The sequence below is a fragment of the Vanellus vanellus genome (genome assembly GCF_965231255.1).
Source record: "Vanellus vanellus genome assembly, chromosome: 4".
In the NCBI taxonomy this organism is placed as follows: domain Eukaryota; kingdom Metazoa; phylum Chordata; class Aves; order Charadriiformes; family Charadriidae; genus Vanellus; species Vanellus vanellus.
Window position 1 is genome coordinate 68,862,264 of NC_138909.1, and position 24,950 is coordinate 68,887,213.

The 24,950-nt window shown below is 37.7% G+C and overlaps 1 protein-coding gene across 1 annotated transcript; it reads right to left on the bottom strand.

Moving 5' to 3' along the window:
- Positions 1–7,430: 7,430 nt before the first annotated feature.
- Positions 7,431–24,440, bottom strand: TMEM156 (transmembrane protein 156; the record flags this gene model as incomplete). The annotated part of the gene is made up of 7 exons (XM_082483099.1): positions 7,431–7,468; positions 7,710–7,817; positions 12,670–12,771; positions 15,744–15,851; positions 17,913–18,164; positions 19,623–19,904; positions 24,341–24,440. The coding sequence occupies 7 exons, from the start codon at positions 24,438–24,440 to the stop codon at positions 7,431–7,433; spliced, it is 990 nt and encodes a 329-aa protein (XP_082339225.1).
- Positions 24,441–24,950: the final 510 nt, after the last annotated feature.

Below are 24,950 nucleotides of genomic sequence, written 5' to 3' on the forward strand. Positions count from 1 at the left end.
GTGAGACTTCTGAAATTTGGACTGCAGCTCCCAGAATAGCATGTGATGAGGAACCTTGAAATACGAAAATGCCCAGATCCCGATCAAGCTCATCTTAATTTTTAGGGAACTATACAATGCCGGGAAGGGGAGGAAGTGCAGGATTTCTGTACTTCTTACTCTCACACTGAGTGGAAAAGCAAATGTAGCTTGTCACCCATTCTGGTAGTTCATGTAGCTGCAGGCCCAATAACAATATTTGTCTCCCTTTTCCTGTACATCATAAGAACTGGGATAAGAAGTGTTCCTTGGCTGTGAAATCATACTGGAGGCAGCAGCTGCTGAAGTGAGCTAGAAAATGACAAGTGTAGGCAGGATACAATGCATCAAAAATTGATGCCTGCTAATGGAACAAGGGGTTTAAACAGTCTCCACAATGCCTATTACAGTCCAGTTCTGCAAGCAAGCAGGAGTGCCTCCCTTCAAAATCCTCCACGTATCTGTTTTGAAAAGAAATGCATCCTGGCATGCATTTTATGCAGAGCCCAATAATTGTGCCAAGTACCCTGTACTATGCTCAGCAATCTGATTCCGTTAGCTCTTTGGTACTTAGAGGAGTTTTCGTTTTAATGTATGATTAAGACTTGAATCTGTTATGGAAGCGGAAACAGAGGAGGAATTATCTTTCATGATAGTTAAAAAATAAATATGTGATCGAGTGACTGCATGCAGTCCTGAAAACAATTTAAAGCTGCATGTGGGCATGAATCTTTTTTCTTAGTTATCTACAGGAATTCATGAAAGCATGAAAAATGGTGTCTTACAAAAATGGCCAACTGGTAAACCCAGTATGTTAGCACTGGTATGAACTGCCTTCAGCAGCATCACACAAGCATGACTTTAACCACAGTACATCTATCGCTTCTGAGCACTGAAATGATGCTTTTCAGAAAAAGTGTCAAAAGGATAATTGGAAGGATCCCAGCAATTTAAAATCACACCTACTGTTCTTTACAAATACATGCATGATTTATAAAAACAGCTTAACTGTAATCTTCCTCTGGCTGCTGAGTACACCCAGTATGTGCCTTTGCTAGAATGTTTTGAGCTATGAGTTTCATTGTTTTCCCCTGCATAATTTGTATCTTCTGTTGTTTGTGTGGGCGTCTTGCTCGAAGACAGACGAGAGAGGGATTCTTTTAAATATGAAAACATTTTTGTAGAGCCACAATGACATAAGAAAAAGCAGGCAAAGAATATTTTTAGTTGCCCTTTCTGTTTGTGCTCGAAGTTCTGCAATGCAAAGTTCTGCATTTAAAGATCTCTTCAGGAAGGCAGCGGGGGCCTGAGCCGAAGACCGGATAATACCCTAGGCGGACCTGCATTGAATTTTCCTGGTATTAGACTGGACTCTGCATAATTTCTAAATTGCTAGAGGAGGGTGTCCTTGGAAAACAACAGCAGTGATGTTACTCAATGTAGCTAGATAGGAATTAGCCTCTCACACATAGTTACTGATCTCCTGTGCCAGCCACCCCACATGGGAGGTTTCGTGTCCACGTGCTTTTAGGTTGTAAGAGAGGAAGGGGACCCATCAACTTCTTTTATTTTAAAATTTCTGTGAAAGAGGTTTTCACCTTTTTAGCCATACACATTCTTCCCCTGTGCATCCTCTCTGTCAGTTACCTGTCATCTACCTGTTATGCTTTGAGAGACCCATAACAATTTGTTGTCATTTAGACAATCATTCTGTCACCTGATGACCCCTCCCCACCTGGGAAAGGGAAATCAGGAAAAACAAGGAAACCCGGGAGCTGAAGTATAAACAGATTTAATAGAATAAGATTAGATAATTAACATTAACAGAACTAAAGAACTGATATTGATCCCAACACCAATACAGAATATGCAAAGATTATACTCAGCCAATTATATCAGTAGGAAGCTGTGCACTCCCAGCAGTGGACAGCAAATGTCGGACACTGCAAGTGCTACAGCTTCAGGAGGAAGGGAAGGCCTCAGGGCTCTGGCACCAGGGCATGAAGTTCTCAGGATGGCAGCCATCAAGGGAGAGAGCTTCACAGCAAACTTTGTCATTTATAATGAGTGTGACGTTGATGGTATGAAATAATCCTGTTGTCGAGCTTGGGTCAAGTGCCCAGGTCTCGCTCCTCCTCATCCCTGCATCTGGCTAGCTTGAAAACACTGAGACCTTGAGACCCACACACCATAGCTGGCTGTAAAGTAAATATTTTCACAAATTCAGACACTGGAGTCTTCTAAAAGTGCAGTTTTCCCAAGTATTAGAAGAAAAATTAGTCCTGTGTCTCACAAACCAGGACACTACCTTATGTTCCAGTTTTAGAATCCATTTCACCTGAAGATAAGATTGTGCCTTAAATTCTGTATTCACTGGGAGACCAACTTGTCTTACCTAACTATACAGCTACACTGTCACTCAGAAATAAATACAGAGATGTGAAGCACCTGACGTGTTCAAGGATCTCAAAGCTTTTTACAGAGAGAGATGGAAGTGCTGATGGCAAAAGGCAGTGTACTAAAAATCGCTGGCAATTGCTGATGTGGAACTTTCATTAGCTTTTATGCAGCCTTTGACACGTCCACTGGTTTCATGAAGAGAATTAAAGGGAGGCAAGACACTAAGACTGTTTCGTCTTGTCCTTGGGGCATTGACCATCAAAGCGACTGGTGCAGTAAATAAATTGTTTGGGGTAATAGCAACCAATTTGTGTGAATTTGATCTAAAAACAGCTCAGAGCATTACACTGGACACTTTTTACGAAAAAAAAAAAAAAGAGGCCATAACAGTTGGCTTTAAGACACTGAGTTTTCCTTCTTTCTTTCCTCATAAGTTCCTGCACTTCATCCAGGAACTGTCAGGTCTGTATCCATCTCTAATTTCCCCAAATAAGAGAGAACATCGTTCTGTCCCTAGTCATTCATGAAATCCATTAATGCTCCTTTTGATTAAGAGAATACAATGCTGCTTCCCCTTAAGCAGGCAGGGGACAGAAGTACTGCAGCAGAGGGCTCACAATTACTCTTCATGCTATAGGCATGTGACTTTTATTCTGCCCCAACACTGAAGTGCATCTTTGGTATGGAAGACGCCAGTGAGATGTGCACAGCCAGCCTGCCTGAACTCCCCCTGGCCTCACCACTGGGGAAAGACAGACTGCCACAGGGGCAGCACACAGACACAGAAAGAAGTCACTCCTTGGGACAGGCTTTCTTAAGCCTCCAAGGGCTTCAAGTTTAGCCAAAACCTTCCCTACGTAACAATGATTTCAGGGATAACCATCAGCAAGATCACCTTGCCGAATGCTCTAATACCTTCAGATAGACTGTTCACCATATATATATGGGTGTTTTAATGGGCATGAGGATTTGACTTCCATTTGCCCACTTCTATTTCTTACTCCAATAATTCTTTGCCCCCACTGTTTTTAGATGATGGCCATTGAATCAGGTACATTCAGAAATGTTAGTCCTCATGGTTTCACATGCTGCATTTTTTTAAGTAAAGGGAGCTAGTAGCCTCACTTCAATATAGATTCAGTATTTATCCTTCTGGTCTGCTCTCCCAGATTTCTTGCTATCAGTCCAGCTTCTTGTTTCTGTCTTTTCATCTGTCACAGAAGAGAGTATTCACCAAAAAAAAAAAAAAAAGTAGACCCAGATATCCCACATCATTTCAGAGCTGCTAAAAAATAATAGTTGATGCAAGTAGTGCTTTTAAAGTTAAAAGTACCCGTTGATGCAAGTAGTGCTTTGTAAGTTAAAAGCACTAGACAATCTCTGGTTTAGCTGAGGATAAACAGTTATTAACCATGGTAAAAAACAGTAATGAGGTATCATCAGCAGGGACAGAAAAAGCTGGGTCTCCAGAGCCTTATTCTAGCATGCTGTCCCCTGAACAGCATTGCCTCCAAATGCAAATATTTGTCCTGAATAAAATGTTCGTGCTTCCTATCTAAATAAACATCAGCCTTGAAATTTACAGTATTTAATGTCACCTTTTGACAGCACTAAGGAAACACACCTACAACTATCATATGTAAAGAGGGGACTGTCTTAAAGCACTTGAGAGACTTGGCTTATTTTTTCCATTTTCATTTTTTCCAGGATGGTTGCTAATATGGTGGTTTAATGAAAGATGGCAGAAACAGAGGAGGATTCTTAACTTCAGCACTCAAATGTAATAATAATAGTTACCATGAAAATACACAAAGACATTAAGTGACCTATGCTGAGAAGATTCCCCTTTGGCAAAGGTATGAGTGCAGAAGTTGGTACATTTTTTTATTAGTTGAATTAGCTGTCAGTGTGATAGTAACCAATGAACAGCAAGCAATGGAGCATGTATGTGCACGCATCTCCATGCGCACACACACAAATACACACACAAACAGACATATAGATATACGCACACACAGGATATAAGTATATTGATAAACCTGACTATGCACATGTGTATGGCCACATGTGTGGTCCTACGTTTATCAATATACTTACATTCTACAATCAACAGTATTGTCTTAAATATAAAGACATTTTTAAAAAAAACAAACATAAAAAGAAACATGTCTTTTTCTGACATAAAAAGAAAAATTCAGCAGAAAATAGCAATATGTCATTGATTATTGATCTCCCTCCATCTCTTAGCAAGACAAATACTTCCCTGTCGTAGATTGGAACAACGAGCAAATTATATGCCTTATACTTTGCTCTCCTGTCCAATCTGGATTTTAACTTACTAAATTCCTGTGGCTAAAAACAATGTTGTGGAGCCTTTCAGCTTTCAATGTGTTGGGTTAAGGGCCATCAGAAGGTTCTCCAGCTCAGTAGCAATAACAACAATAAGAGTCAGCCTTGCTTTTCCATTTCTTCCTCCTTACAGCTGCTGTTATGCCTACCAAACCTACTGTGTAGCTTGCCTGCTTACACAGAAATCAAATAAACACTCTGTGCTGTGGTTAATGCTTTCTCTGAGTGCAGCTTCGGCTTGCTGGAAATCAGGAAAAGCACAACTCAAAAGTGGTTTGTCTGTCCCCATCTTGCCTGTTTGGCCCAGGGCAGACACTGAGGCAACTCTTACCAACAGGACTGAAGCCAGATTTGAAGCACAGAAGGGCAGATGTAAGCACTGTCCCCAGAGGAGCTCTCACAGTTTCTACCTCAGGCTAGAACCCTTCCTTGTTTGACGCTCTTGTATCAGTAGTCTGAAATATATGTGCTTCAGGGAAGCAACAGGTAGTATAATACAAAGATGATGCTTTTTGATCAGGAAGTTCCTGGTACACACTTATCTCCATGCCACATCCTTCTTGGGGTAAAAACAGGTTTTATCAAGTTGATGGAGTCTACAACTGTCTTTGTCAACTCTGGGAATCTAATAATCTTGGCATTTTTTCGGTCTCAGTACTCAGCTGTTCATATGCAGCACTTCTAATGCAGCCAGCTCCTCCCTGTTGAGCAAACTAGTCTTTAAAAGCATTCTAGAGTGTTCATAAAGACAAACCTAGCACTCATGTGAAAAGTAGACCACAATCTCCTTCCAAAGCCTAAGTAACCAAAGGGACTTCTAGCTAGCAAGCTTTCCTGTAACTGCAGCGTCGTTACCCACTGAGCCACCCACAAACACAAGTAGCAATGAGTTGAATTTCACCGTATCAGATGAAGGGGGAAGTGTTTCTTCACAGGAAGTGAAGCAAAACTAAAGCAGAGAGTGCTTTTATTATTTTCACAGAGTAATTAGCTTTGAGACAGCATTCCTTTGAGAAATGTTATTCAAAATCCGATGTGATGAAAGGCAAGATCTAGATCTAAGTTCTTGCTTCTCCAGCCACACTCTTTAATAATCTTTCCACATACTGTCACGTAACATTACAATTTCACGTATTTGGCATTAATCCCACATATCACATCCACTGCCAGCAGTCCTTCTGACAGGAAGACTGCATTATGACCAGGAAAACAAGCCTGCTTCTGTACAGTGCAGCACTGGAACAAGGTATTTGGGGTTTCTGAGGATATGTAATGTACCTAATTTGCACAGGAATGGGACATAACTTTTTTTTCCCCTGCTTCTAAAATATGAGTTTTGGTGAACCCAACATCCTGGAAGGACAAAGCATGCTAGTGATCAGCCATAATACTGTATAAACAAAGGCACTGAATACTAGTGAGCACACCCTTAGCAATAGATCCTATTAAAACCTTAAAAATGTCTCATTTTCAACCTGAGAGTAAATGCTCGCACAGGAAACAATTAAGGCAGGCAGGTACATGGCAGACAGGGATATGGGAAGATAAACCTTTACCTGAGAGACAGTTGGCAGGTATCAGAAAAAGAAATAGTCTAGTACTGAAGGGGTTAGGAGGAGGAGTCCCCACAGAAAGGAAGATAGTGCCTTACAGAAAGGGCTGATGGGGCTCTGGGAAAGGGCCTGATCACTCAGCAAAAGATCGTCATGTCCAAATGGCAAACAGCTGAACTCAGATGATCTGAGAACTGCTCTCACCTATGTCAGAGACTTCCTAAGTCATGTTATCTTTCTCTGCCTCCTGATATTCTCCATTTAGAATAGCAATAATGACAACTTTTCATCTTTGTAAGTCCTCGTAAGACCTATAGATGGGGATCACTTAAAAAGTGGTCAGTATTTTTAATTACTATAATACACTGTCCTGGAACTCAGCTCTTCTCTCTCAAAAGTCAAACAATAATCTAGATCAATTATTAATTTATTATGGCAGTGCCTCATCTTTTGTCAGTTCAAAATTTCTTCTTTAGCTCTGCTCTCAACAGACAACTCCATTATTTATGGTTCCACATGAAGCACAAAAATCAAACCACTCTTCAGTACATCAATTTTTTCAACACATTATAAAGATAGCAGGACACAATATTGAGTTTTCAATAAAACTCCATCCAATTTAAACAGATGCAAAGAAGGACCTTCTTAAGCTTTCAACCTAAAAAATGCATCATAAACAGTAATATAATCTGTTCAAGTAGCCATAACCTTGTCTATGCAGTTGATATATTAATCTGTATTACTTATTCAAGTAGCACCTGTTCCATTTCTAGGCATTACAAGTATTGCCAGGAAGAGGTAGCTCTTACTGCACATTTTTTTCAGACTTGTTTCCTTACATTTGGACTTCCTGAAACAATTTACTTGAGTACAAGGGCTGGGAAAAGTTAGAAGTGGGAGACTCATTTTAGTTCCAAGCTGAAATCAAGTTCTTGTCACTCCTTCTGACTGGTGTAATAATGACAGACAGTGGATTTCTTTTGTTTGGGGAATTTGATCAACAAACTATTTCAAACGCTTGATTCTCTTCACAGATCATTTCCAAATTGCTTCTTTCCTCTGCCTTTGTCAGAAATGCTAGCATCATGCTGAAGTCCAGGACACAATATTCTACGCCGGTAAAATAGGGTCAGAATTTGCACTGGGGCCTTCAGGGACACACAGAGTTTAAAAGGCTAACACATTAGTTTATAGATGACTCTCAGTAGCAGAAGGAAAATTGATTTTATTTCCCTGCCACCCAGCTCTCACAAAACACATTTTCCAATTTGTCATCTCATATATTTGGCTAGAAGAAGTAGTAATTTATTTTGAGCAGATGTTGTGTACTATTAATTCTAAAAATATGAGGCAGAACAGAATAATTGGAGTTGTAAGATACTTACTTACCTTCTACAGTTGATGCACCCACATGACAATGCTCATGTTCGGGAATTATGGGCAGTATCTTTGTGGTCTGTGCAGTAAGTGGAATCTGTTGTTTGCTGGTTTTCACTTCTGAAAGTTAAAATAATTTTTATCCATGTTATTAAACAGCAAATACATCTGTAGAGTGTTAAACATTGAGTCTGTATGTTTGAAAATAACTGACACCTATGTGAACACAAGGCAGAGGTGGACAGCCAGTTCTTCAGTGGGATTTCAGTGCCTAGAGATGCAGATACATGAAAGTACTAACCATATTTTGTATTTAACTTCCTCTTGATTCTAGTGGGACTACAACATGCTGAACCTAAGTCTCCCTAGGAAGCAGCTTGAAGGTGGGCAACTGTGTTGCTCCTGGAAATTTTACAAGTAGTGTAAATACAAAAGCATGCAGATTCAGGGTTAACTAAGAGTTTCATAAAATTCAAAAACCTACAGTTGGCCAGTTAAGTGGAATCAACTGAAATTTAGGGTGCGAATTTTCTGGCTCATTTTCACATAACGGCAGCCCAGATTGCCACTCAGGAACAAGTGATGTGGCCTCAGCTAACTTGTCACACACACAGGGAGAGATACTGGGTATCATCCAGTTGTTAACAAAGTTGACAGCGTGCACCTCAGAAGCAGGGAAAGGTGTGGTGAAGCCTTTAGCACACTGGCAGCACAGATACTGATATGATAATCTTACTGGAATACAGATAAAGAAATGCAGCAATAGCATTGTCAGGCTAATGAAGTCAGAGTTGTTGAGGTAATGCATTTTTCAAAGAACTACCATAGAACAAAAATAGTATCTTAACTCCAGGTCCATCCTGTCCCTGACCATCCATAACTTATGAAATCTACAAATGGGTTTTCTTCTGAGTTCATAACAAGAGGATGAACTCTGTCACTTATACGTAGCTACAGCCCTTCTCCGCTTCCTATACCATTTAGGCTTCTCTCTTTACAAATTCAATTAAAAAGTGGAGTTTTTTTCTTGGTAATTAAGCAACTGGATATGAAAAGCAAAGTTAAAATAAAACTGGGGTAGTTTAAAAATAGCAATTGATCTTGTTTCACCCTTAGGACAAACCTAGAGAGAATGGGAATGTAGGCTGATTATCCCTTCAGAGACCGTGTGTAACACTGTCCTGCATGCACGCAAACTAATCAGAGAAATGGCCCTTTGTGCATCAATGGTCTACTGAAAACATACAGGGGCTATAAAAAGCTCCCTAAAATTACCTGCATCCTATAGATTTTACCCTCCTATCTGAAAAATTGAAAAAAAAATAAAGTGGTAATAAGGCTTCACATTTTTCTGTGGAAATGTGGTGTTTCAGAAACATGAATGTCTGTGTTAAATATTGAATACTGTGATAAGCTTTGTTTTTCCCAGCAATATTCATCTAAGTCGCAGAGGAAAAGACAACTATTCAGCTATGTCAAGAACTAACTAAGAAGGCTCGAAATCAAACAGTTGATGCTTCACTTGGCCAAGATTAAAAAAAAAATTCTCCTTTCTTGGCTTTGCATCTATTGGATGCTGTAGAAGATGTATCCTGTCTGTCCTCTTTGCTAAAGAGAAAATGTATTGCAAAATACAAGGCCGAGTGACACTGGGACACTAGCCCTGACTGTACTGAGCCAGTGTTTGCTTCTATTTTCAACCTGTCAACTAACCTGAAGCTGTAGCAACAAATCAGAGTGATGACAGAATTTCGCCTATTTCCTCTAATCTTGTAGGAGGGGAACTATTATTTTAATAGGATAGCACAGAAAACAATACAGGAATTCAAATGACTGAGAGGAAATTTGTCTTGTTGTTTCTTATGTGCAAATTACAGCTGTCAGGCCCACTTATATCAAATGCTACGGATGTCACAAAGTCTAAACAATCCAGAAAACAACTGCAGGCCAGAAACCCTGAGGTTTTATTCTGAGTCCTGTTTGTTACCATGATCCTGCAATGTCCTTCTTTCAGGATGAGTAACAAAATTACCATCCATCAGAATTAACTTTGCATTATTGCAAGCCAGAGAAGCGAGTCAAGGAATCGTGTATCTGTATCCTAAAATGTAATGAACCAAACTGTGACTCTGTGAGCCAATGGAGTATCACTGAAAATGAGAGAAGTATACCCTTTGAGCAATGAAGAAAAAGGCATTATATTTGAACTAAGCTTGCCCACACACTAGAGTAATAACATGATGATATTAATAACATGATTCACTGTCTGCATGGTCCCACAGGAATGGGAGTAGACCTTATGCTTCTTTCAAAAATAGGAAAAAAAATAAAAAACAAATGTCATTCTTATGTTAGGAAAAGTAGGTCTAAATGGGAATTTACAGTAGTAAACTTCTAGTAACATAAATTGACACTTAAGTATAACCCATATAGTTATAATAATGAAACCTACAGTGTGAAAAGATCCTGCTAGACAGTCACTCTAGGTATTAAATGCCCTGATTTACTGATTTATGGAATGTTTCCTGCGCAATGTCATTTTTTTTTTAAATAATGTAGTGTACAGTCTACACACAGTGGCTCCCAACAAATAATTCTGTGCCATGTCCCCAGGCTTAATTTTTTTAGGATACAGCCATATGAGAATAGCTATACTTAATCAGTTGCTAGTAGGGGAAAAGGTACTAAAGTGGTTTAGGGAAAGTAGGCTAAGGGAAAGGTATAAGAGCAGGGTAAGTATAGCTGCCTTCCCTTTCTCTGGAACTGAGGCTGATTTAAGCAGTAAGCTGCACATGACAGTTTAGCAGTTTCTACCTGAGTTCTTTTAAAACACTGTGGGGAATACTGTCTAGTCCTTCTAATTGCTATTACTAATTTATTAATTTGTTCCAAAACCTCTTCTACTGCTTATTCAATTTGAGAAAGCTCCTCAAAGAAATTCTTGCAATAAAAGTCTCTTATGTGGGATTCCAGGGTAGTTGTATTGTCTTCAATGGTTCTCAATGTTTTGTTTCAAGATTCCAATCTATGCAGTAATGATAGTGAAAATATTATCAAGAGCTGTCGAAGAAGTCATCTATAGCTATTTATAATCCATCAATACAGTAGCAAATCTTAAACTTAGCAACTGTAGAAAAAATAAGCACTTTTCATATGGTCTTGATTTCACTTTAAATTATATTGATATAAATCAGGAAATTGACTGGATTGACTGGAATTATGGTGTGTGAAATCAAGGAATTTCATATTAAAATAAGACCGATTATATCAGTTCATATAACTAAGCATCTTTCTGGGTTAAATGGGTAGACTGAAGTAGGAGGAACATAGAAGTAAGAATGACAAACCAATACATGATTCCTATTCTCTTCAGTAAAATCTAGTAAAACTAGATTTGAATTTCCATAAAACTTCATCATCAAATATGCCTTTGGATATACAACACTAAAAATGCCATTGTGAACATGCTGATTAAACAGGTATGGTATTAGTGAAGCTACTCAAGACAACAGATGTCAGAAAGATAATTCCTTTCCTGCGGGATGAAAATAATGAGCTCATAAATACATCTTAGAGGTAGCTAGTGCTTTAAAAGCAAGAAGCATAAATTGTACTCCCGGGAGAGTTCAGACAGATAGGGAGCTATTCACTGTTACATAGGTAAAATTGAAATGCCATGAGCTACTGAGTTGTAGAGAGAAATTATTGAGTCTCCTCTTACTCCTGAAGAATGAACAAAACAAACACTGAGGTACCCAAGCCTAGCCAAATTTAAAACCATTTTTTTTTCATTTGCTGTCTTTGTAGTTGTTCTTGTTTTGGGGGGGGTGGTTGTTTTGCCATTCAGAGCTATTACTCTATATGACCATGTTAATCTTCTTTAAAGATAGAGTTCCCTTCATGAAACCAGAATCCATGGATTTTATTAAAGCATATGACTCTTCCAGCAATATCAGTACCACTCAGAGCTACAGCTGCTCATTTCCCCGCACACATAGATTTGTTACCAAATCATAATCTCTGGAACCAAAACTTTGAGTTTACTCATACCATTTAATTTATCTGTGCTAAGCACACTCCACTCTCAGAAGACCACTTTTTAATTCCTGAGACTAGAAAATTGTACTTTGTGGGAATTTTTCCCTAGAAATAGACTATAAAGTGCCAGCAGAATAATCATAGAATCATAGAATGGTTTAGGTGGGCAGGGACACCTCCCACTAGACCAAGTTGCTCAAAGCCCCATCCAGCCTGGCCTTGAACACCTCCAGGGATGGGGCCTCAACAACTTCTCCGGGCAACCTGTTCCAGTGCCTTACCACCCTCAAAGTGAAAAATTTCTTCCTAATGTTTAATTTAAACCTACCCTCTTCCAGTTTAAAGCCATTTCCCCTCATTCTATCACTACATGCCCTAGTAAAAAGTCCATCCCCAGCTTTCCTGTAGGTCCCCTTCAGGTACTGGAATGCCGCAATAAGGTCTTCCTGGAGCCTTCTCTTCTCCAGGCAGAATAATTCTCTGAGTCCTGCTAGAGCCATCCATTCTATCCATTGGTAGCAGATTTTGTCAAGAGTGATAAATGCATAGAGCATATATACACGTATACATGTCTGTATACTTTTCATATGCACACAAAGCACTCGGCTGCCAGACCTCAAACATGGCACACAACACCATCAAAAATTAAAAGGAAGTAAAAAAACCCAAATTCATTAATGCAACACATTTGGAAGACTGGAAGAAGCATTCCCACATGATATACATAAGTCTTCTTTTAGTTTCATCATCAGAATTATTTATTTATGATATAAAAATGTTTCCATAACATAAGCCAGATCAAATCGGTGTAGGATCAAGGTAAATCTGAAACAAACCTGAAGCATCCTCTGACAGGAAAGACTTAAAAGGTCTTTCTTGACCTCCTCATGCCTCAAGATTTATTAGGCTTTTATTTTAATTATATATTACTTACCAGGAAAAGGATGAGTTTGAGTAGCAGATATGGTTCTTCTTGCATGTGTAAAACTCTTTCTTCTCAGAACAGTAGAAACTGCTGCTACTCTGCGTTTACGATCTGTTTTAAAGAAAACACATTGTACATGTTCCAGTAGAGGTTCAGACTAACACTGCTGACAGTAGAATAGCAAGGATGGAATGTACTGGCATCCTAGGAAGTTGACACTCTTTGCAAGTGTGGGGTGTACATCTTTGGAAGCACAGTTTGAGAACAAAATCTACACCACACAGAGAAAGATAGAGCTGGGTTAAACACCTCTGACTGTTCCTCAGCACCCAGTTCATAAACTCCTCAGTCTTTCCATCCTGCTGCTTTCTTAAGACTGTGCTCTTGGTGGGGTTATTGCAGCTGTTATAGTTAGCCCTGTTCCACAATGACAGCAGTTTGGAGCTCAGACAGCTTCTGATGACAGACTTGCTTCAATTCTACATAACGGAATTGGTTTTTATCTTTTTCTTTCAAGAACACTAGGAAACTTCATCTTTAAGAAATTCATTAAATTAGCATTATTTAGGTCATGATTTTTTTGTGAATAGCCAGTGGAGATCTAAAGCACTGAAGCCCTAAGCATGCACTGTAACAGTTAATGTCAAAGGAAGCTCTGGAAGGGGTCGTAAGACACAAGTGGAAAGGAAAAGGCAAAATGACTAATTTCTAATTAGCTAGAGGCCTAGCTAAGAAGCGAAGTTACTGAACAAAATTGGTTCTGTTTTACCTCAAACCAGGACAGGTCCTTTGTCATGGATCAGTAGTAACCTGCACCAAGTTTATTTGGATATTTCATTTTATGCACTCATGGAAATAACTTCATTAATGTTTCAGAGAGTCTCAAAGTCTGCCTAGCAGAATGTCTTGGAAGGTCTCAAGAGGAAATGAATAATTCCATATTTCTTAACAGCTTTCAGTAGTGCTCAGAAATTAAAAGAAAAGCTGCTAACTGAATTATGACTGTAAAAACTCTTAGCAGCTGTTTTAGGCACATACTAATATTTTGCTATGTTTTTGGGCAGCACTGAAAAAAGCAGTATGTAGACTTGCAATTAAAGGTGGCATTGTAATATATACACTTAAGGAACACAACCCTTAAATCTGATTTTTATGTGCTTGTCTTTTTGTCAGTAACATAATGATGTTGTTTATAATGTTATATATTGTAAATTTAACTAATAAAACCAGTATTGTCTATCAACAGAAAACATATTTTAGAAGCCAGTCAGTAATAAGAAGCCTCAAAAGGGCATCTTTTCCTCCCTGATTGTGTCCATGACAATTCTGAAAAACCTGCATTTAATAGAAAACTGATGTTTAAGAAAAAAGGCAGTAAATCATTAATCATTACTACTAACAGTTCTGCATTAAAAATGGGATGTTATGACTCAAAGCATAGAAAATCATACTCACGACACTTATAGGTAGCTTTGAAATTACAAATAGAAGTCCTTTAAATTAGAGCATTTCATAGCCCACTTATAAAGACCTAATTGACACTTTATGGGATTTTTATGTAGATAAAATAGGTCTCAGAATTTGGGTCTAGCAATAAGTAAAAGATCATGTATTTTAACCATTATAATCTTGTAAGGAGTTTCGCTAATCAGCGGGGAGACGGAGCACAGATTTCCCATTTTAAGCAACTATTTTGCTTATTCGTGAAACATATATGCATAAAATATTTACATTATGCAAAAAAAAAATCACAGAAACATTTTGTGTGGGGGCACTCTTCTTCCTTCTGTTCAGTTATGATTAAAGCTAGACTCCTATTGCTCTTTCATTACAAAACTGCCTGTGGATACAGTAAGGATGATCAGGGTATGGGTATGGCTTATCATTTTTTTATTACCCCTGTGACCAAGGTCTCCATTTGGCAGCTCTGGACTACAAGGGGAATGGACATCTATCTGCCTGGTAATAGCAACTAAATGCTGGTTGTCTGGAGGCATTCTGCCCACTCAGGGCTGACACAGGCAGCAAGTCTCAGGAAATTGCTGTCAAAAGCAACTAAGAGCTATTACCTCAGGTAACAGGTTAAGTAACACTCTTTTCTCACTAATGACAGGGGCTGTGCTCCCTGTACCACCTACCTCTGACTTGGGATGAAAAACAAGGACCAGCAGCTGACAAGCAGTCAATTTTCTGCATTGTTTTTGTGCAGGGGACTTTATCTTGATTGCTCAAAAGTCTCAAGTTCAGGGTACTCCTACACTTTTATTCTTGCTTTCTTCACTGTATATTGCTAGAAGAAATACTGTAAATCCCAATTTCAGCCTGTATCCCAAGTGAACTGCATAGGAAGAGCCTGTCTTGGCTGACAGAGACATTCTGTAGAAACAATTGTTCCAGTCTCTGTACTATGGACAAGTTCTTTCAAAGCAAAGTTTTAATCACATGGAATAGTCAACAGTACTGATTCAGAAATCACAGCAATATTTTCTTTGCTGAAGTTAACAGCAAAGAGAATAAATGTTATCTGGGCTTAATTCAGCTCTGGGGTTACGAAGGCACAGCTTGGTTGACCTGTACAGGATTACACCACTGCTGAATTTAGATAACCAGTTTTTAGGATGGACAGCTGAGTGCATATCTCCTCATATCTATCCTGTAATTTTTCTTGACCATGACCTAGATGAATAATCATCAGGAAGAAAAGGGTTTTTCAATCTGCTTATATTGGTCATTGGTATTTCTGCTCAAGATCTTCAACAAGGTTCAACTGTAATTGTTTTATCAACTGAAATCAGTCTCAAATGAGAAGTTCGTATCACTAAGGATCATAGTCCACCAATCATCTGTCAAAAAACACGTATTTCGTTCACCATTGACAAGCTTGGACTTGCATACACCATTCAGAGGTGAGAGGTGATAGTATCAATCATCTGAGTATTTCAGTCCGCCTATAAGAAGCTTTTACCATATTCTAATTAAAATATTGGTGTCTGAACCACATTTATAATACATACCTTTGTTATTGTAAATTAATACATTTTCATTGCAAAGACATTCATGCAGATTAACTTTTTGTTACTTACAGTTTTGTTCATTTTCTTGGACTATTTTGTAGATGACGCTTGAGATAGTAAACACAAAAACTACTGGAATCATAGTGATCCAAATGATCTTCGTCATACACATTGGATCTGTCCATAAAATGTAGAAGAGGTAAAATGAAGCAGGAAATCACTGGCAGAGAAAAGCAAAACATTCACTCTTGGTAGGGTTTTGGACCATGCCTATCCCCACAGATGAAAATTTAGAACAAAATTTTTCTTTCAGCCTTCTCTGTTGTTTAAAATTAAGTTTCCTATCTAGATTTAGCTTCATTTTCACCTGGATCTATCTCCCCATGTCTGAAATAGTTATACATAGCTAAGTGAATGAAAACTTTTCCTATTTCTATAAACTGCTATATGCAACTCAGCCAGGAAGAAAATGCATCGATGCTCAACACTTATAATTAAGGTAGAACAAGGGTAGTATATATCCCTTCTTTGTTTGGATGGAGCACAGAAAGAATTGGTCCACTGTCCGACACTGACCTGTACTGGCACTCTCAGCCTCCTGGTCCATCTTCATATATGGGAGAAGGTAAGATTCTATATGTAGAAATTTTCTAATAAAAAAGTGAGGAAATGCCACCAAGACCCCTCTGGGGAGTTCTTTTAACCAAACCTGCCATGGGGGGAATCAGTGTGGGACTAGGTGTAGGAGGTAGGCTGCGCTTTCGGACAACAGCTGCTGCAGAAATGCACCCACATTCCACAGGGAATTAGTTCAGTAACTACAAGCCAGGACTATATACCACAAAGAAAGGATGTGGGGAACTTTCCTACCTGGTTGTTTGAAAGACCTTTCAAACTTCTTTGGTAGGTGCATGTTAATGCATACCTTAGCATTGTCAAATAACTATTTTAAGAACCAGCCATGTTACTATGACTCATATAAAATCAAATTACAGACTACAGCCAAACCACTGTTTTTCTTTCCTTAACTTAAAATAGTATAATTAGACCTACATCAATTTCCTGTGTGTACCTTCTCCATTCAGGAGTCATGAAGGAACTGCCAATAACCCCATGACTCTTTGAGGTAAGCACAGCTCATCCCTCCTAATTTTTAACTAAAAATATCTTTTATACAGTCATTTAGGCTCCTTTCAAACAGAGTACTTTACACCATCTTGTAGTGACTTGTAATGACTTGTATATCAACCTTGCCTAGTCAAAGCCCCAAGCACCTCTTTAGCTTTGTTTTGAAGTAAACAGAAAAAAAGATGCATCGTTAATTTTTATTGTTAATTTGAGATAACTACTTCCCAGGTAAATCTCCTTTAGCAAAGGGTGGTTAGCTCACAGTTTTGACTCAAGTTACCAGGGCAAGTTACAAACTATGCTCCTCTCGTAGCTAGACCTTCTTATTAAAAAAAAAAAAAAAAAAAAAGTTGCCCTCTCTTCTCTAGGATTTTACTTAGACTTATCTAACATAGGTTTATCCAGCTCCAAAACATGTATTTTTTTCCAGCAAAGGTACAGCATAAAATTTGCCATAAAAAACTAAATTAATGTAATAATTCAGCAATTCCCAGATGGCAAGTGTTACATATAGATGGGCTGGAAGTCCTGACCATGGTCAGGCAATCAGCAAAAAAAATTCTGCAGCACAAAGAGAAATTTAAAAAGCTGACAGGCTGTCCTCTGAGAAAACTAAGCCTAGTTCAGTTGAATATTTCTTTTTTAAGTGTGCTGTAGTAAGGCTGTATAGTAGGATATTGCAGTACATTAAGAAAAGTCAAACCTTTCTCCTGGTTCTTCTGCCACTGAAGTTAACAGGATTTTTTTTATTTACCTCCAAGACAACAGGGTTATGCCATTATCAGGGAGGGGAAAGGAACAAAGTAATTCCAGGTTTTGTCATACATGCAATTTTTGTAAAAAAAAATGTACAGACACTTACTTTGCTGTATTGCTTCTAGGAAAAAGAAAGCCACAGCTAAACGTGCTTTAAATCATTTTAAAAACTGTCAGTTGCCTACTAAAGATGGTCTTTTACTAAGGGAGGATCAAAATGATATTCTCTTCTTGTGAAATACTTAAATGCTTTCAAATGGTTGATGAAAGCAGAGAACTACCTACTGGATATTTTTTGCAAGACTGATATTGTTTCTGGTTTGATTTCCATTCTGACTCTCCTTTGTAACTTACATTCCACATGAGACTTCAGTTGCAGTGAAATATTTATACAGTCATTTTGGTCTTCCATCATTGCCACTAGACAGGAATGATTTAGGTATTCTTCAGCTGCATTTCTCCCTCTAACTGTAGAATTGTTGATGTGGACTTCCAGCAGGTAGCAAGTATTATGCTCTACTTCTTCTTTCTCAGAAACCGTAGTGAAATTAAAATATTTATAAAAATAAATAACATCTTCCGTTTTCACTTCAAGTGCGTCTTTTGCTTTTGGAAGTAAAAATTAAAACAAAACTGTAATATAATATGTGGTAGACAAAGACAACTCTCAGAAAGAACAACAAGATAAGTTCTCTGTCTCACTTGCAAAAACATACAGTAGACTTTTACATTATAGACGATGATAAAATGGACAAAATGATACCAAGGAAAATTATTCTGAACAGATCCAAAGAGTGTTATTATCTGAACAAAATATATTTCCCCTACAAATTATAGCCTGTTTTTTTGCTTTACTACCAGCTTCAGAGCTTTTCAGTTTTTTGTTGTTTTGTCACCTGTTGTCAAAGATAACAGAGACAAAAATCAGGCTATGAAAAAAAAAAACAAAACAAGTAAAAGCCATATGATGATAGAGATTTGAAGTGTACATCTAGTCTATCTGCTATCAGTTGCAGAAGGTCCCTGTTTCACTTCAAACCACACAAGCTGTGAGACTTGCACAATGTCAACAAGAACCATAGGTAGGTAAGACACTGTCAAAAGTGTTAGAGTTGTATAACTGAGAACAGAGTTTGTCCATGTATTTTTTGATTTGTAATAAGAAAATGATGCTGTTGGAAAAGAACTGTATTTCTTATGTTCAGGACTTGGCCTGCCGCCCCTGTTGCTGATGATGTTAGGAAAGCAAAATTAAGAAAGATCTTCTTTCCCAAAAGTTTCCAGATACTTTGCAAGTGTATATAGCACATCTGAAATGATGTGGATGGTGCTGAACTTTTCTACATATTGGTGGGCCAGTGCTGCCTTTTATCAAACATTCTGGCCATTTCTGATACTACACAGTTGAGGATATCATAGACTATATGTAAAAAAATGGTTATTTCTTGTATTTCTTCAAATTAGTTCTTCAGATACTTGCTCACAAGTTATCATCATATAATATCAGCACTGAACATACGGAGTTCCACAATGACATTTAAAAGCAAATTCTGCATGAAAACTGGTCAGAAACTACAATTCCTTACCAAAAAAATAAAAGAAATATTTTAGAAAATTTAGCAAGATTACAAGAATAAAAGATGGGGATATGAGCGTTCATAAAAGCCAGTTGGCAGAGGTCAAATTTGCAACAGAAATATTCCAGGTGGCTGCTGGATAAGGCACTCTTTTATCACAGCACCCTCTTTGCAGACCAATACAAAGCCTTCTGAAGATAATGACACCTCCCCACCCATGATTTTATACAAGATCCTCAAAGAAAAGAAATCAGCATTTTGCTACCAACATGTTTCACTGACAGCCAGAAATGAATGCCATTGAGAATCTGGCATAAAACCTGCATTTTCTAGCCATGCAAAGAGGAGCTAAAAAAAGTTCATAGATTTGCAAAACCCATAGATATTATAATCATATTATAATTTTCATTTAACTACCCAATAAAAACATGTCTTTTATGTTGTAATTAACTACTTCAAAATTAAGTATTTCTCTTCCCCTACTTACTTTTTTTAGCTACTGACCCTGATCCTTGATGATCAACATTCACATCTTGCTTGGATTCACACTCTGTGTGTTTAGTATGGGACTGTTGTTCCTTCCTGAAGGACTGGCAAATACATGGAATATTTTGGAAATTGGAATGGTTTACGATGGCCTTCAGTAAAATAGTCCAGTTTTCTCTTCTTTGTCGCACTGATCTTTTGCAAGAATTGTTAAAAGTACAAAGTGGAAAAGTGGTGGTGTTGGATGAACAGGTATCCACACATGACACAATTACAGTGTTAACTGTAAAAAAGAAGAGAGTGCTACATTAGCAATACAGTCATATAGGACACTTGGACAAATACATGCATGGAAGCATCACGCAACAGATCCTTTACCCATCTTACAATGAAATGCACTTTCTTTGTTGAGGGTTATGGCAGCACACTGAGTGCATCAACAAGTGAGAGAAAACTAGCAGAGTCTTCCCACAGCCTCAATGATGGATTTTATTGCTGAATTGTATGAAAACTCTTGTATTACTAACTTGAATTTGTGATGCTATCTAGTCACAATCCTATTTCAAAGCTGCTTCGATTTGACTGTACTTGAAAAGAAGATGAAAGCACTCATGTTTGGAGGGGGAACTTAGCCCTTGAACCATGCAGTTGTACTGCACCAGTGCAATTATGTTGTAAAATAGCTATAATTAAAATGAAAACTTTCTTTCCAATGATATTGAAATCACACAGTGAGAATAAACAGAAACACTACTGAATCCTCTGACCACACCCTTTACATTCTCTTATAATCAGTCAACAAACACAAATCTTAATTATGACCATTGGTTTTGGTATTCATAGTCAAATTTCAATATCAAATTACTGTAGCAAGAGCACATTAATGCAGTTCTGGTAAGTAGCAAAAACCACATAAAATTAATTATTAATGTGTGTTACTTTAGCTGTCTTCCACATTAAAGTAGGGCTTTATTGTACAAATCATGCATTTTTACTTGAGTTAACTTTTAACTATTTTTTCAACGTGAAAAAAAAACAAAGACTAAAAAACATCTGGGACCCCAACATGAAATATGTACTTATGAATACAAATAACCACTTCCCAGAGTCGGCGCAGCACTAACCTATAGTTTTGTAGCTGAGCTTCCAATTCTAGTAGTACCCTTGCACCTCTATGAAGTGGAAATTTTGCATCTAACTGCCATTCTGAGTAATTAGAGTCATAGGTTCATAAATCCTTATGTATATAGAGGAAAACATAGCCTTTAATTGCTCCAGTCCCAGCTGCAACCTAACACCTTCAACAGGCCACCTGTGCTGGCATCGCAGCAGGCTGACCTCGGAAACACTTCAGTGAAGGACTTCAGACAGGATACAGGAATAAAATCCAAAATCCAACGCCAAAATCAGTAATCTTCACTTTACTAACACTACATCAGAAAGCCATAAACTCCTTATAAAACATAATAAACTGAAATGTAAAATACACATCCTATGCGGATAAGGAAATAATTCATTTTAATACAAAAAGGAAAGACGTCAGACAAAATTCAGGGCTTGATCGTTCCCTGAGGCAAGTCAAAACATTTTCCTCGAAACGCTTACGATCGGACCCACACAGCCTGGAGTGGAGCAGGCTCTTGAGGTCAAATTCTTCCAGCTGAAGGAGGCGTTTTGTGCAGAGCTTCTCTGTGGAGATGAGCCAGGGGCAGAAATGGAATGCTTACTCTGCTCTCATGGCAAGGCATGTGTGCATCTGGGCAACCAGTCTAAAACCACTGCTCCAGGACTCAAGGTCAACTAATTCCCTACCATACCCCTTTCACCAAGAAACTTGTACACAGACTTGGAAATCCGCTGACTGTGCTGCGACAGCAGTCTACATATAGCACTATGAAGTCCATTTTGGACTTCACACACTGCTAAAGAGGCTCCAGAGCTGCCTGTGAGCCAGTTGTACATATGTAAAGGCCATGTTACCTGAGTGGAAAAAGGCTGAATGCTGTCCTGCTAGAGAGGGTGCTTACCATCCTCTTGAAAAATCTCTACTGAGAAACTCATTCAAGTTACGATCTAGCATCAGTAAACTTTATTTTCTTCCGACCTACAGGATGGTGGACTTTCTAGGGAGGGGTATGTATTGTTGAACACTGTAAGCAGGGCTGCAAAAAGACTAGACTTTCCCAGTGGATTACACGTCAGACGGCAAGCCGTACCCACAAGACGCTTGCTCCTTACTGGAGGCCTGGGAGGCACCCTCCCAAATGTAAACATCACTGGAAACGTGGAAAGGGGTTTGTAACATCTGAACACAGACAGCCTGAAGGGTTAACAGGATCGCTGACACAAAACCATGCAAAGTATCTCTAGGAAACTGCTTTGTATTCAAAGATCTGTGACCCGCATTCTTAATGTTAGGAAGTTCTGTGATTAAGAAATGCCTTTATTAAGCCTCTCTTTACAAGGTGTTTTTCCATAGAAAATCCAATTCCATTAAAATGAAACTATTCACAGGGAAGATCTGAATTTGTAAAAAACTTGTGTCCCATTAAGAAAATCATAAATATTTCATCTTAGACTGGCTTGACCTTTTTTTCATTTGATCTGTGGTATTCTGTTTTGAATCAATTCAGCAGTATATAAAATTGCGTTTTTTATCACTTCCTCATAGAAATTATCATCATCACATAATATTGGAGATACAAGGCCTACAGTACAAGTTGGGGAATACACAACTGATAGATTAAAGGAGATACACTCCATCAAGTAGCTGGACCCAGAGGACAGGGCTGGGATTGAGAGCATCAGACTCCAAACCGACAACCTCCTGCTCTAAAGCAATGTCGTTTAAAGGTTCAATGACTCGTAACCAAACAAGTGGGTTGCTTTACAAATATAAAGGGAACATTTCCCTTTTGGCAATGCTGAACTGTATTCTTTTGATAAAATTTTGAAGGCTTGTTTTCTTGCAAATTTATTTCCCCCTAAATTTCTGTTTAATGAGAAATTTCCATTTTTATTCCCTCTCCGGAATGAAAATAAATGCTGGAACTTCCCCTGGGATAAAACATCCAACTTTCACTTACTTCTATCTGTATATTTTGCTTGCCTGCCATTTCAGAGGTTATATTAAAAACCTGGAGTACCCACAACATGAAAGTGATCTTAGAAAAGCCTGTGGAATTAGGCAGTCTCTGCCGCTTATTTAGGAACCTCTCACAGAGGACGATACAGTGACTGTGTTTCACACCACAAAGATCAACAACAACTCTGTGTGGTGAAGCATCATGGGGTAACCGGCAATTTGAAACATCTGCAGCAGATTCTGTACATTTTAGGTTTGTCACAAAATCTGAAAAAAAAACCAGTTTCCAACAGAAGGTTTTCAATGAATCAGACACCCAAATTCCTTGGAATTTTCAAAATAAGTAGTTCAACATATTGACTTTCTCATGTAATTCAGACATTGTTATACAGTCTGTTATATAGTCACATAGTTTTTAGAACATTCAAAATATGACAATGATTCCAATTTTCCAAATATAACTGTGCTGTATTCTGCTCATATACTTCACAATCTTATTTTAGACATGCTGTGATTAAGTTCATATATGTAGATATCAGAATTGCAGTGATCACACTATTGCAGCACAAAGCATCTCCAGTAAGAGCAATCTAGGAAAGTTATCATGGAAAAATACGATTACTTTTTGATGTTTGACAGTGAGGTCAATGTTTTCTTCTGGTAATAGTCATGTAATTGTTTATTTGCATAGTGTGTGCTAGCAAATACTTTGATTACTTTTGCATGGAGGTAAAACATTAATTATTCCAACATCTTAAACTGACTCATCAATTTTATGATACTTGAAACTTATGACAGCTTACCATATTTGTTCATTTATAAACTAAAAAAATCTATAAATTATATTTTAGTTACTGTCATGTTTATTCATTGTAGCTAGTGAAAATAGAAATGTAAATATCAGTAACCTAATCTGGATATATTTTTATATTAAATATTTTTCAGAAAATTATTCTTCATAAATAATTTATTTTATGATGCTTGGGAACACACATCATTTGTCAAATGGATGCTTTTTATTATAACATTTGCCTATTCAAAAGCTTACTTAGGAATGGATGTGATAAAACTTATTTTAATATTAATTTATTTCCATAAATAATTGTTTTAAGAAAGCACTGAATGCATAACTTACATATATTTTGCATTCATCCTAAATCCAGTATTGACCTTTAGGATCACCCAGTTACACCTATTGCACTCTACTTTTTGTCCAGTTACCACTGTGTATCTCTTTCACAGACAGCACCTCACACTAGATAGTAATCTTACAAAGTTTTATAGGCATTTAAGTCTAGAAACTTTAAAAAAGTTATTTTTAAGATATGAGTACCTGCTGTAAAAGAACATACGTACTTTAACTACTCTCTTCATAATGAAGATAGTAAAAGTACAGTTGCATGGAAATAGTTACCAAAAATTTTGCAGTATACGTAAATGAATGACAAACTCCTTTCAAATTACCACATATAATAAACTCTGTTGGTTAAAAATCTAAAGAAAAAAATCTACACTTTGCAAAGTCCATGAGTACAGCATCCTAACCATTGCTTTTAGGCAAGCATATGCCAACTTTTCAATTGCAATCAGACTTTAGAATAAATAAAAGGCTAGTTTAAAAGCTGATCACTCACCTTCATGGATTTTGAAAAATTCAGGTAAACATAAAATAAACATGGTAATTATTCCTAGTACTAATCTGAAGAGTTCTGATTTTCTCAAAAGCAAGCACATGTCACTGAAGCACTCCCACCTAGCATAGTGGTGATAACTTCCTTCCTGGTTTAGCTTTTAACTTAGTGCAGACTTTACGCAAAATAACGTCTATTCATTTCCTTTTTCTAATACGACTTTTCTTTTTACTTCTTGTTACGTTCAATTGTAGAGATCCAGGTTCTGTTCTTACATTGGCATAGATGAGGATGATTCAAGTGAATATGCTGAAGATAAAACTCGTACCACAATGAAAATAAGAGAAAAATCATGAATAGAAGCTATTTTATTCATTTGGGGTAGTTTTGTTTTAGGAACATCACCCCCTAATGGCCACTTTCATATACCTTTTAAACAGTAAATGAATCATCTTTGTGAAGGAATTTTGTTCTCATTTGATTTTTAAAAAATGAGTCAGACCCTTATTATAAAAATAACTCAGAACCACATGAGTCAGATACAGAGATTTTATTAATTTATATATATATATGCATTGGGGCTAGGGGGAGGATAATTTAATGTAACACAGAA